This window comes from Hydractinia symbiolongicarpus, chromosome 11 (assembly GCF_029227915.1).
Source record: "Hydractinia symbiolongicarpus strain clone_291-10 chromosome 11, HSymV2.1, whole genome shotgun sequence".
Lineage (NCBI taxonomy): Eukaryota > Metazoa > Cnidaria > Hydrozoa > Anthoathecata > Hydractiniidae > Hydractinia > Hydractinia symbiolongicarpus.
Genome location: NC_079885.1, coordinates 9301129 through 9315239, shown reverse-complemented (window position 1 = coordinate 9315239; position 14111 = coordinate 9301129). Strand labels below are relative to the sequence as shown.

General features: G+C 31.9%; 1 protein-coding gene across 4 annotated transcripts; it reads right to left on the bottom strand.

Moving 5' to 3' along the window:
* Positions 1–102: 102 nt before the first annotated feature.
* LOC130614272 (tumor necrosis factor receptor superfamily member 26-like) lies at positions 103–10440 on the bottom strand. Of its 4 annotated transcripts, none has more exons than XM_057435691.1 (6): positions 10171–10440; positions 3054–3108; positions 2875–2910; positions 1683–1922; positions 991–1057; positions 103–305 (listed from the first exon to the last, which is right to left on the bottom strand). In XM_057435691.1, exons 1-6 carry the CDS (start codon positions 10227–10229, stop codon positions 226–228), a joined length of 537 nt encoding a protein of 178 aa, XP_057291674.1. In that variant the 5' UTR covers positions 10230–10440; the 3' UTR covers positions 103–225. The 4 variants fall into 4 exon arrangements, with proteins under 4 accessions (XP_057291674.1, XP_057291675.1, XP_057291673.1 ...); XM_057435692.1 differs by lacking the exon at positions 10171–10440 and adding an exon at positions 6335–6435; XM_057435690.1 differs by lacking the exon at positions 10171–10440 and adding an exon at positions 4667–5736.
* Positions 10441–14111: the final 3671 nt, after the last annotated feature.

The window sequence follows — 14111 nt, the reverse complement described above, 5'->3', positions numbered from 1 at the left end:
ATACTGGGTTATATTCCTGTTTCGAAGTGAAAGATACGTCAAAATTGACAATATATTCACAAACGTGTTATTACACCGTTGAATTAAAACAAAATCGTGGTATCCATTATTTTCTTTTTTTCAAATTTATAAAAATCTAAATAGTCTATGAAAGTAAGAAATTACAAAAAATTAACAAAAAAGAGAGCTTTCTTAAAAAATATTTTCAACAAGAAAGCAAATTATTTACAAAAAAAATAAGTGACTCAAACAAAAGAGTAGTAGCCATGACAACCATTGTTGACGAAATCCCACACTTTCGGATCCTACGAAAAAAATAAAAACACAGTTAATTAAATTTTAATTAGGAAGGGGTTTATTTGAAGGATTGGCGCTTTATCGATATATGTTGTTTTTTTGTATTTTGCTAAAGAAATTTGTGCGCGCATCAATCACTTTACGCATGCTAAAAAAAGCTAAAAAACTGGTACAGTGGGTTTTAAGTTGACCTATAATTAAACATTTCCTATTTTTTTTTTAGACTAACTCCCATTATGGGTGGGTGATGGGTGTACAAAATTTAAAATTTTCTAATTCGTTAACTTTCACGCAGTTTGATCGATACTCATTGTCCATTTTGTCAGGGAAATTAAAAATATTGTCCAAAATTTTTTGATATGTGAGAAAAATGTCAGGAATTTTAAGTTTAAATGATCAATTAGATCTATTTAAGGATTCAATTTCACATCTGTTTTTAAAGAAATTGTTACACTCTTTTTTATCTATCTGTATAATTAAATTGACATTTTCTAGGTAACCTAAGGTTCCAAATAAGTGTGATATTTTGTTCTAAAATGGGGAAAAATGAGGGAAATATGAGAAGTTTTAGGCAAAGATGTCAGTAATCGGACACCTTGATATTACAACTTTGTTTACAGAACCTTTTCTTAGACGAATTGCTGATTTTACTAAGATAAGTGAGACAACAAGAAATATAAGTAAATGATTTACCGCTTTGATGTGAGCTTGTAGTCGTTTGGATGCACTCTCTGGAGTTGTTTCCATAAGTGGTAAGTCCCTGAAAAAAGATGCCCTTTTTGTACCTCATAATCACCAATGCATACTCAAAAAATGACATAACTTCAAATCAATTATATGTGTTCAACACAGCGAAAATAATATTAGTTTTATTTGTCCTGGATTATTCAAGTAGATAATAAAAAATGTAATCCTTTAAGTCATGGAAAGTTACGAAAATTTTTAACGACCAACAAACTTTAATGTGATATTTGTGTACCCACACTTTCTACTCCATATAGAATAGGGGTAATTCAAAGACTACCACAACCTCGTCTCCAGGGCTCTGCTATCAAATTTTTATTATCGGGACGATGTTGAAGAAAAATAGCCGTCCCATTATTAAAAAGCGAAGAAAGACTTTTCAGGAAATCAACATAAAGCCAATTATTAATTATGTTCCCCACCCCAGTGTGCCCTGCAACGCGAGGAGAAGTATCCAGGTTTATTTAGTGGTCCCTATCCATAGTTTATCCTGCACTACCTAACAACCCACAGACCCAGTTGTGAAAAATATAGTAAATCTTGGATTTCGTTGAAATAATGAAATGCTAGATGCCCTAGTGTATATTACTAAATAAATTATTTTTGGAAAAGAAAAAGCACAGGCGTGTTAAAAAAATTACCTGTGGACACTTCTGACATATAGTATTAGTGTTCTTTCCACATGGACGCACTATCCGATAATCTGCGTCACAGACGGTACACGTGTCGCAAAACAACCTGCCCAAGTGATAGTAGTGCTCCGGTGGACACTCGCATACTCGATCTGACTGAACGGAGCATGCTCGCGTTTCTATTTGCTCTCTTCCGCACATTGTGCAGGGTTCACACTTGTTTTTTAAACTGTCGAAATACTGTTCAGCCTACAAAATTAAAATGCGTTAGATCACTTTAAGGTATATACACACTTATAGGTAATGCATGTTTTCAGTGGAGCCCTTTTCATTTTACGAAGCTACTTATTTAGAAAAAAACTCAACTGAATATTGACCGACTATCATATCTTTTCCAACTCGCACAGAGATAAATTCCCAAAGAGATGCTCACAAAAGATTATATTTCTCAAAACTCAAATGGCGTGGTCGTCGCACGTGTATATATACACAAAAGTGTGTAAAAGGCAGGGTGTAATTAGAGTCTTAACGTCAATTTTAAATGTTCACTTTCTTTGTTATGTCGAAAGCATTGACTTAAAAAATAGAGGGGTTTTTTTTAGGAATATGTAAATTTTTCTATATCAAAAAAAAAAGATTTTTGAAAGCCTATAGTGTTGCTTAAGAATCATTTAAAATTTCAAGGATTCCAGCAAAGTCTTGCCTGTGAAAAACGGTGTTTTTCTATTGATAGAAAAGACCAGATAGAACTCCAGCAATACAAAAAGTGCGAGCTGCGGTTAGCGGAGAATCTAAGAATTTAGGAAAACAGGCATACTGACGGCCTCAAGTATCAAATAAACTTTTGCATCTTAAATCCACTGTATATATTAGTAAGTGAATTTTGAGACAAGCTTAGAGTGCGTGTGAAGGGTTTTCCTAATTTCTTGTAATTACGATCTTTAAAATTTGGTCCTTTTGCTCCGTCCGATATTGTGAGTACTTCATATAAAGTACGAGAAACAAATATGTGTTCACATTGGACATAAAGTTAAAATGTAAAATCTAGAAATCTTATTAAAAATTGTCTGGAATTTCCATACCTTAGTCGAAAACCCGGTATATTAAAAATTGAAAATCTTCAGATTAAGTGTTTTTATAGAGAGGGTAAGGTGGACAATAAGTGTGAAATAGTCGTCCGATGTACTGAAAAAATACTTACTGGGCATAATTCCACAGCTTCTGTCATCACGAAAGTCTACAAGAGAAAATAGATATTGTTGAAGTATGAGTGAAATAAACAAACTTGAGTTCTAAAGCAATTCATAACCTTTTTCGTAGCTGAGCTGTGGCAGTTGATAATATTTTTCCTCTCTAATTAATATCTTTTAAAAAACTCACCAGAAATATTACAGCCATCGTGATTGTATTAACAAATGTATGTCCTGTTGCCAGCCTATAAAATAAAATAAAATAATGCAATACATTTTTGTTTGAGACATAAAACTCATGCTCAAAAAAAAATATGAATTCCATGAAAATAAAATAGTTTTACAGATTTACTTCCCCTTTTTTTTGCATCAAAGAAACCCGCGATAAAGCTTCGTTAACCGTCAATAAACAAATGTAACCTTGACGTAACACATAAACCAACATTTGCTAAATGACACTGGACTGAATTGTTTAACTACTCTGAATAAATTATGATGTCTTGTTGACTCCACAAAAGTTGTCGATATTTTCTATTGTCCTGTAAAAGGACATGAATTTAAACTTTGCCCACATATAAGGATCTCAGAAATAAAATGAAAAAGCAATAAAATATTTCTTAAAATGGCGCTAGTTTACTCGTACCAGGCTCTCTAAGCTCTCTAAAAAAGCTCTGTAACTTTGGATTTGAATGATGCCTAATGATGTCACTAAAATATTGTTTTTCCTCTCAGACCACCATTGGTCCACATACTAAACTGCTTGTTTTTGAAATATAGCAAAGTTAAGAAAATAGTTATGCTGAAAATAATAATCAAAATATGGATTCTGTGTTACTTAAAAATAATTTTGGTTAATTTTCCTACCACAGCTGCATCATCGAATTAATACGTGGTTCCCGAATAACATGTTTTTAAAATTTAAGAATTTTGATGTTTTGACTTTAGGATCATATGTTTTGACTGTAAGATCATATTCAGTATCATTAAATTGGTGTGTGTATAAATTTTTAACTTAATCCGACATGTAAAAATGCTGTTTTGGTGGTATTAATGTTACGGTCAAAATCTTCTTAATTTTCTACTTGTACTAATAAGCTTCTGTTTCAAGCAGAGATCAATTACAACAAAACTTAGGAAGCTCGGCCATATGAAGGGTTTGACCGTAACTCTCAGCTCGCAATTAAGGCACTTAACGAATAGAAATATTTACGAAATTAGGTAATTTATTCTACCTTTTGATAAAGAAACTTAGGGATAAGAATCATTTTTAGTATCGACATTTTTAATTGAGTTTGGCATAATTAGGAATTTCGGGAAAGGTCTATTTAATTTAAAAAAAAAACTTTTCTTCGAGGTGCATCAAAGAGAAGTTTTTTTCACTTTTTATAACATAACATTTTTTTACGTTGTTGAGTTTAATGTATATTTGAATCAAGTTTATACAAAAAAGTTCGCTATTGAATTACAGTGAAATAACAGCAAGAGACGGAATAGACACAATCCGCAAAAAATACTTTTCGAGTAGGAATGTGGACAAAGGATTGAAATTTCGGACAAAAAATATAGATAAACATTACGAATCGGGGCATGAATTATCTTGGGCCGTAAACATTACAAAGCATAGCAAAACACTTCCCGTTTTATATTAGAAAAAAAATTAAGAAACACGAGGCTAAAAAACAAGTACTAATTTTCGAAACATTGATAGATAATGAGGGGCAGGCTCTGTAAATATTTTTTTTAAAAAAAACCCAGACTGAACTTAAAAAAATATGTTTCGTAAAAAAAATACGTGTATCTCACCGCTTTATCTTTCTAATTTTTTTAATTACAATTTTTGACCGCTGTAGAAAACATTTTAAATGTGGCATTACCAACAGATTATCAAAATGATAGCAATCTTACTTCTTCGCTGGTCTTTATCAATATAATGCTTGCTAAACTACAAATCAACACACGTCTCCACAATAAATCTGTCAATTTGTTTGTTGATGAGCCTGCAGAATATCGCTGAGCAAAGCTGGAATGTTTTTTTTTATCCAAGCTAATTATTTTGCATTGTCATTATCAAGTTCATAGCTATGACGTGAGTCATAAATGCCACGTGTGCAACATTGATGTCAAATGTCAACAAATAAAATTCTATCGAATAAACTTTATAATCCCATCGTTTTAGTGACAGAATACAGATAAAAGAAATCTTTAGACGCGTCCAGACAACGAAATTATCTTTTTATTACAGCTAATATTGTAAACAATAGTGATGTGATCAACAAATCAATCGTTTGCAATGAGAATGTGAATAAAATATCCACTTAATGAAATTCCTAGTTCATAAAGAATGCAGATAATTTATTTTACAGCAGTTTTCCCCGCGTTTTTTTTTTTTTCTTTTTTTTTTTTTTTCTGAAAAAAAATAGATGCGATATGTGAAATTCCACATTTGCATAATAATAACTGTAGGTAAATAGCGAAAAATTAAAAGTCATTGAATGATTGCAACAAGTTCAAAAAGGGTGGGAACTGAATAAGATTATTATTGCTCAGGAAAATTTAAGTTCTAGCCTTCTGCTTAAAGTGGATTTTGTTATCAGCCTTACTGATACAGTGCATTTCACTGGTTTCTTTGTGTGCCTGTTTATTTTGAGAACTCTAAAAGATGTAAATTAATTCAAAACCGCTCTAACAAAACAAAAACAAAATTCTGCAGCGTTGACAAAAATAAAAATAGCTTGGAAAGAAAAAAAAACTTTTTACTTCGCTTTTTTAACAGAGTTTTTCGTGCAAAGATCAAATGTGTTGAAGCATATTTTAGGCTTTCATCAATTTCTTTGTTTATATAGATCAGCTTCGCTTCCATGCTGTGTATATATCATAGTCATTGTTTAACATATGTTCAGAAAAGAAAAACCCTTACTGACCTGTTTTGAAATTGTGAGCATGAAAAAGTTTTAATACAACTATGTATGGCGTCAAAATAATTAAAAGACGTTTTTCTCCCAGAATGTACGCGCTTGAGTTTGTAGTAGTAACCACATGGTGAAGACTGCAATATTTCATCACTTTTGATAAGTACAAAGCAAAAATTTTCGAGTCCGCAAGATGCTTTCCACCTAGCTTGAACGTCACTAAAACATAAAAAAATCTAAAGTTTCTTATAGCAAATTTTGAATGCTATAGAGGCTTTGTAAGTCAACTCTCCGTCTTTGTTGTAGGGATAAGGCCTTTTATATTCTCCTTCTTCTCTACCTAAAGAAACAGGATTAGTGATGCAGACAGCAAACGCGCACGTCTTGATTAAACTTCAAAGTTCAGACCATGCACTAATTTTATTTTTACCTTCTTCTTCTACAATTTTCAAACTTTTTTTAGCATAATTTTTTTAGCAATTTTTTCTCGCCATGTTTGCTTATTCTCTTCACACAATCACCAAGCCTTCGCATTTTATATCGTGACACATCAATCACTTACCAAAATGGAAGCCTTAAAACTCCACGATAAAATAATCCTCTTTAAATTTCAATCTTGCACCAAAGACCATACGTTAATGAAACAATAATGGCTTTTTCCGTACAAAATGGTATAATTTTTCCCAGTGATAGGGAAATCCCCTATTGCATCAGCCTGTGGCAAGATCATATTTCAAATGTTTCTATGTCAACAACAGCTGCTGTCAGCATATAATTGAGAGGATTTAGATGTCAAAGCTTCGTGAGAATCACATTCAACGATCAGAAATTATATAAAACTACTTTACATGAAAATGATAAAAAAATATTTTTCTGAAAAAATATACTTTATCTGTGCAAACCAACTACGTTCTAGGGTGATTTGCCTTTTTCATAATTTCGTAATAAAAGCAAAAGGAAAAGAAACCCTGGGGATGTGCAGATGTGTAACGTCAAATCTTTAACCTAACTCTGGAGGTTTTGCCCTTTAGGGGCGAAGTTCTAACACATAAAACTTTGAATTTGAGTAGCATTTAAAAAAATTTCAAAACAAATTCGTCGTTGCCAACGTTAAAATTGGTATTTCTGTCTTGCTGTCGACTAATTAACTTTCTTAAAAATAGAGAAAATTAATTTCACATACGTAAGTAATAATTCTCGCGAATCAAACATTCCTTTAAACTATGAATGTTTTTCCTGTGAATGCTTCTGTAGTGGATCATTACTTATAGGTTCACAGATATTACCTTGAGGTAGTATCAACTGCATACACGATTATTGCATAAAAGGTATGTTGTTTCTACCATGTAGCCGTTAACTTAATGTCTTTTATTGTCCACTTCAATGATGCCAACGAACCAATCTCGTACCCAGAGATGATTACTTTTTACTCAAATCGGGACGGCTATACGAACATCTTCCCCTTTAAGTTAGTTGTACTGGGAACGAGGTTGGCGGCCAAACTTGTCCACAGCAGAATACTGCTGCTTTGCGTGACGGGGGGGAGGGGGTAGTATATGTTGTAGGTACGTGACTGTTAAAAAAAATAACATCTGGAATATAGAATATAGATGTGCTAAAAACTTTTAATACATAAATAAAATTCCTAAATTCTGATTTTAGAAATGAGCGTGCAAAAAAAGATGGGGTAGTTATAATACTATTTTGTAAATAATGCTCGTTTTATGCTTTTATATTTATTTAGCTACAGCATTTTTAACCAGAAAAAAAAATCATAAATATAATAAATTTACTGTTTTATTCCAGTCTAAAATTTAAAAATTGTCTTGTAGTGCCTGCTGTAAGTGTCAGGGAGGGGCAACACAACAAACGTGAAAACCTTTTTGCAAGACATGAAAAAGCTTGAAGGTGATACATATCGATATCAAAATTACGCACATTTAAATACCTGTACATACTGCCCCAGCGCTTACTTTCAACCGCCCTGGTCACTTATTAGATGTGGGCGCTTATAAAATTATTTTTAAACTTCGAGGGTGGTTAGGTGGGGACAGACGAAAAGGAATAAAGTACCTACTACTTTAAAATTGTAAAAAAAACATTTCATAAAAAATTGATCGTTTTACAAAGATTTATCATAATATGGCCCAAACCATATTATTTATAATGAATCATCCCGTGAAAAAAATAACTAAATAAATATTAAAGGGAATGACCGCCAAGGTGAGTCATTTGTCACCATTTTAATCATCCCCCAGGTAGGGGAATGATTATGACAACACTTTAAATATAACATTATTATAGATCAACGTAAAACATAATAACGTCAATGTGTACAAAATAGAACGGTATGTAACGGTATACAGCCTAACGCAAAGTTGTTAGTAAACAAACAATGCTGAGTTTTTAAATTTTTCCCGCCAAATGTTTGAAACCGTTGTAACGACCGTTCGACAGCAATCGAGTCAATGTTGTTGTCAAAAGTTTCGAAACACAAACGTTTTAGTTGCGTTTATTCATAATGGCTGACCATTATAGCTACTTGATTGTATATATAAATGAAAATCAATCCAATATACAACGATTCTTCTTCTTACCTGCTGGATGTATACACGTAACTCATATATAAGAAGGTTAAGACCAACCAAACTTTTAAAAATGCTGGAAACTGCAAAATTTTACTTAAAAAAATGGTTTGTATCAATAAACTTTACTCAAACGAAGGAATACTGTTTTAGGCAAGTAGCTACGACTGAATTAGCTATCCTATATATGTAACCAAACCATACCAACAAAATTTAACTTAATACGTAAATCTGAGGATCTTTTCAAACTAAAAATCAAAGTTTTGAAACATACCATAATAGCCTTTTTGTAAAGTTGAATTAAAAATTTACCGAAAAAGAAACAAAAGTTATGGCAAAAGCTAGAAAACATATAACATGATATAAAAAGTTAGTCCTTGCGTCATTGGTAAAACCTTCTTGCAATATTTTTTTTAGAAAAAAATGCAACGTTAATGCTTCGTAGTGGGCGAAAAAGAAATAAGCATCATCAAAATTTTAAAGGAAAACAAACTGAGTCTTTAAAGATTGCATTTATCTTTTATAGAAAATGTAGCAAAAGTTTAGCTCAAAACATATTGAAAATTCGCATGCTTTAGTTTCAGTAAACACCTCTGCTGAAAAGAAGAAAGGATAATTTAAAAAGGATATTTTAACTTCAAAACATTCCAGTTCAATACTGTGTCAAGAATTTTCAGATTTTAATTTTGTTTTGTTTTGTCCATCAAGTGTAAAATGTATTTAATTCCTCTATAGTCAACCATGACATGGGAGAAAAAAAAGATGTTTTTTTTAGAAAGTAGACATATCTAATATATAAAAAAAAAGACTGTATTTTAATAGCTAATGTGTGTTATATCTCCAAGAGTTAGAACTTTTTTAAACTAACTGCAATATGTCTATTACTTATTCCTTGTTTGAGTTTCATTTGATGCTTTTTGATCTATTGCATTAATTCTTTGTTTCTACTACTTTTTTATTTATGTTGTTATTCTTCTCTGCAACTTTAACCAATCCCAATCGTAAATATTTGTTCTTTCTTATCGTTTTCTGCACACTTTAATGGGTACATATAATCTGACATATCCCTAGAAGTTTTTAAATCCCTTGAGAGCGGCTTTTGTAGGATTTAGGAAGAAACTATCAGTTATAAAAACCCCTATTATTTTTGTAAATTGGTTTTTTGTACCATTTTACCTAGCTAGGTTAAATATACCCCCAAGATTTAATACCTTGCAAAGTAACTTTCTATGTTTCACAAATTTTTCTGTAAGAATCGTATTTTTTTTGTTTCGAGCGTCATGATTCTTAGGAAATTGCACTTTTAGCCCTAAATAATTCTACAAACTGATATTCTTAAATGTTTGTAAAAAAATTGACTAATATGTTATTTTAAAATTGTTAAGAAATGCGATAACATTTAAAACATGGTTGACTAAAACGAGAAAGACTTTTTCCAACAGAAGAAAGAAGATTGTTACTTCTATGGAGAATATGTGAATTTTTCACACACAAAAGATGGTGTCTGATGATCGTGTCTTCGCATTATTCATAAAATATTCTTAAAATTTTAAAAATTTAGTCTTGATTCTTTTAAAATAGTTGTGTCTGCATAAATTAGCCCAAGACTTGTTTACGTAAATTTTTAGGCTAAAAAATTGAAAGTGTATTTTTAAGCCTTCCCAGTGCACAAATTAGATATATATTTATTTCTAAAGCTAGATATTTCTAAAACTGCTAAGACATACAAACACCAACAGAAAAAAATCTTGAGCAGTAATAATGGTGTAGCCTAAAGTTTTTAAAGTTTAAGATTTTTAAAATTTAAACGTACCTTTTTTTAGAATCCTTGCAAGCCATAAGTCCAACGTCTTTATTATCAATGTTGGACATGTAGGCACATGGTCAGACCTGAATTTCAAACACAAATATGTGCACGTGGTCATAACAATTGTTTTCTTAATTATGCAAATTAATAAATTATAAGTTTTAATAATGGCGACCGTGAGAATGTCTGCTTGATTTCTAAAGTCTTGCAGGTAATTTCTTCAGTTTGTTTATGTTTTGGTAAAAACATCGATGCCGAGATTTCTGATTGACAACGAAAAAATTTCTTATTCGTTTAAGCTTCCGATTGAACTATGTTTATGTTTTTTAATGTTATAATTAGCTCTCCGCCACAAATATTATTGTTTTTATTTAAGAAGGATAACCGATAAAACAATGTGATGGAGCACTATTCTAGCAACTTCAGGCAGGCCCAGGCAAGACATAAAATAATTTCTTTGTCTATTTATTGTTTATATATTTTATTAAGATGATACAAGAGGTACCAGAACTTTTATTGTTTAAAAACTTTAAAATAATTAATAGATTTTACATTTACGGATTTACAATCTCGTTCCCAGTACTACTTCCCAGTGCTTAGGTGATAATAAGCTTTGGGACCCTGGAAAGATAAAAGTCTGTTGATTTAATATGTGACAGTTTTATTTCAATTTGTATTTATATATTTTTTTAGGTTTTAAGTTTTTTTTCGCGATATGAAGCCTCAAAATTAATAACTTTGCTATAGAATTTTTTTTGTAAATGCTCAAAATTATTCAAATTACAAACCAACCTAGTTTCCATAAATATTTTGTGTGGCTATTAACGTTTTCCACAACCTCGTCCCCAGGGTGTCTTTTATTTTTTCTTGCATCTGGGATGTGATACGGACATATCGTCATCCTGGATGACAGAAGAAATAAAGGTTTTTTTAAATATTTAAAACATCTAAAAAGAATTATTATAGTGTGTTTTCAGCCTATGCATTCGATACATCTCTTGTTCCTCTTATTATATTTTATTGTACTTTTAATGTCACATTGCGGCTGGTTTCATGTTACCAAATATTTAACATTTTAAAGGCTGAAATACACTGTCATTTTTTAATGAGCGTGGTTTAACAATATGCAAGCTTTTTTACAAGAAAAATTTTATAAAAACGAGAGACTCGGATTTTGCTTAAAAATAACAACAAAATAAGAACAGCTTAGGCTCATATCTTTTTTTTATAATTAAGAACAACCTGAGCCTAAAATTTTGCAAAAAATATGAACAATGTAATACTTTCTACGACTAAAGATGGTTTGTGGTTGTATCTTTACATCCATTCTTTTCATCCATTAATCACGAACACAACAGCAACAAAGAAGAAACGCCTATTTTATGAACAAATAAATTTTAAAAATAAAGCAATGTTTAACCGTCCCCTGGGGCTTTTGCCTTTTGCCGTCAATCAAGCGTTAGCGGCTTTGACATAGGCAATAAACCTTGGGGACTAGGATATATTAAACTCCAACCAAAATTTTGTGTTGCTTTTTCTATCCATTAAGCTTCGTTCGTATCCAGTTCATGGATTTACTAACACACTTATCAGAAAGCCTTCTATTTACGCAAGTAAATACTAGGTGTAAACCACCCTTGGTGAACCATGGATATACGGGTCAACATATAAGATCCTTCTGTTATTCGACCTCTTCTTTTCCTGCTCATTTGATCTATAAACTGCTGACAACATGGATTTTAGGTTTTGGCCGTGAGGTTAAACACCCTTAAACACCTGCAACGTTGTGTGTTTGCTGGGCTGAGTCAAATGGCATCACATTTTAGCTTTTCTTGTATTTCATCTAGTCTTTTTAAGTAGCGTTTACTTTTGTTCTTCTTTGATGGTATTGAGCATACCAATTTTTTTTCTCTGCGGTTGTATCGTTACATCTTTCAAGGCACCAACTTTATTTATTATTATGTTAGCAGTAAATAAACGAGAATTTTCATACTCAATTGAGCAGCGTTCTGCAGGAATAAACATCCCAATCTTTTCCAATTCACAGGAAATGAAAACAACTTACGTTCAAATTCATTGCATACGCAGTCATTAAACAAAGCCGTCAATAATAGTTGTCAGATAACGTCTTCGCGGGGTTAAACAGATCTGATATATTGCCAATTGTTCTCATGATGTAATTAAACCTATGCCGTAAACCATGGATGTAGACTGCATATGCAGATTAGGATAAATTTTTGTAATTACGGACAAAACACATATTTGTTAGCTACATCCAATCTTTTACTTTCTCTGCAACGTATTTCATTTTATCAAAATCTGCACCCACAAATGCAGCCGAGAGTTATTCCCTTCCAATGTAACCGTAATTTCACTATTTGCAAATGACAGCTTTGTCTGTTCAAAATAAGAAGGTTTAATGATCCAAAACCGTTTCAAAGCGTCAGGATAGTAGCCAATAAAAAGACCATATGGATTTAGTAGGTCAAAGCTCTATTTCCTAAAAATCATCTAGCTGTCAAAGACATCAATTTTTTTCGTATTTAGCAGTTTGGAAAATTTATCGATTGACTTACGAAGATCAACATCAGTATTACCATAGATGTAACTACCTACAAGCGTTCGCCATTCGTCTACATCAGAAGTCGATGCCCCAGCTACCCAATTATGAAGAGCTTGTTTTAAAACCTTGTCTTCGTCCAGATCAAAATTTATATAATTTACAGTCCTTGTAGTAATAGATCAATGTGCAATGGGTTGGCTTCAGGACGTTTTAAATGAGCTCTTGCATTGTTTCGTTAGTTAGCAGTAGGAAGAATGTTTTCAGACTTAGCTAAAAGTCGTAGTGCAACATTAATCTTGCAGCGAAACATTTATTTGTTAAATGAGTTGGATAATATTGATCGAGTTGAAATAATTCGTACGTTTTATTGACTTTGAAAGACAGAAAATCAAACAATCTATTTTCTCCTCTCGTTACAATAAAATTCTTCTTTCCATTGTTTCCTTGTTAATGTTAGGCTTTTGTAGGATGTTTGTTGTAATAAAAGATTCTGCACGACCATTAAACACTTAAGACTATATATTTATGTGGAGATAAGGTTTCCTTTATAAATTATTTTTCTTGGAGACTCTTTGCCAAAGCGAAAACATAGGCGTCATTTTTTTCTAAGCTAACCTTCAGAACAGGTTCATCTGGCAGTTGCACAACTTTTAGATCATCTCTCAGTTCGCATTTCCATGGATGTCATGGTAATTCTGCAACTGAATATGTTTCTTGCAGCATTGATGATTTTTAAAACCACTCAACTTTTAATTGTTTGTTTACAACTTTGACACAACTTTTTTCGAGTCCTACATATTTAATGGGTGCCAATTCGCACAAAATGTTTTAACTTAGGTTTGTTTCAACTTAGTTTTTGTGTCTCGTTTTACGCAAAATCCACTGCATATTTTACTCAATCTAATACGAGTTAGTGTATTCGATTCTCATAGTTTTCATTGTGTTTCATCCAACCATGTTTTATCCAAATTTCTTCTCACTATTATATCGTATATTTTGCACCCACGAAATTTTTTGTTTGCAATCGTCTGAGGCTTAAATCTTTTTGAGATTGCTCTTAAATTTTATCTTTCTGACAATTGTGGAAGCCGAGATTATGATTCAATAAAGACTATTTAACCTTTTTTGACATAATTCAAATCTTCTTTCAAGAGCTTTCACATTTTTGGAGGGTTTCTGCAGTAGTAAAGCTTGCGTAATACGAATCGCCTTTATTGTTGTTACTCTCTATGGGCTGTTTTCTATCCATGCGTTCAATAGTCTCGTTATTTTTCTGATATAGTTTCCTGCCACTTCGTTAGGAACCTTAGACAGATTCCTTCCCCAAAGTAACAATCACTGCCTTTTTTCTCACTCCAATTAATAAAATTTTTTTATTCACCTG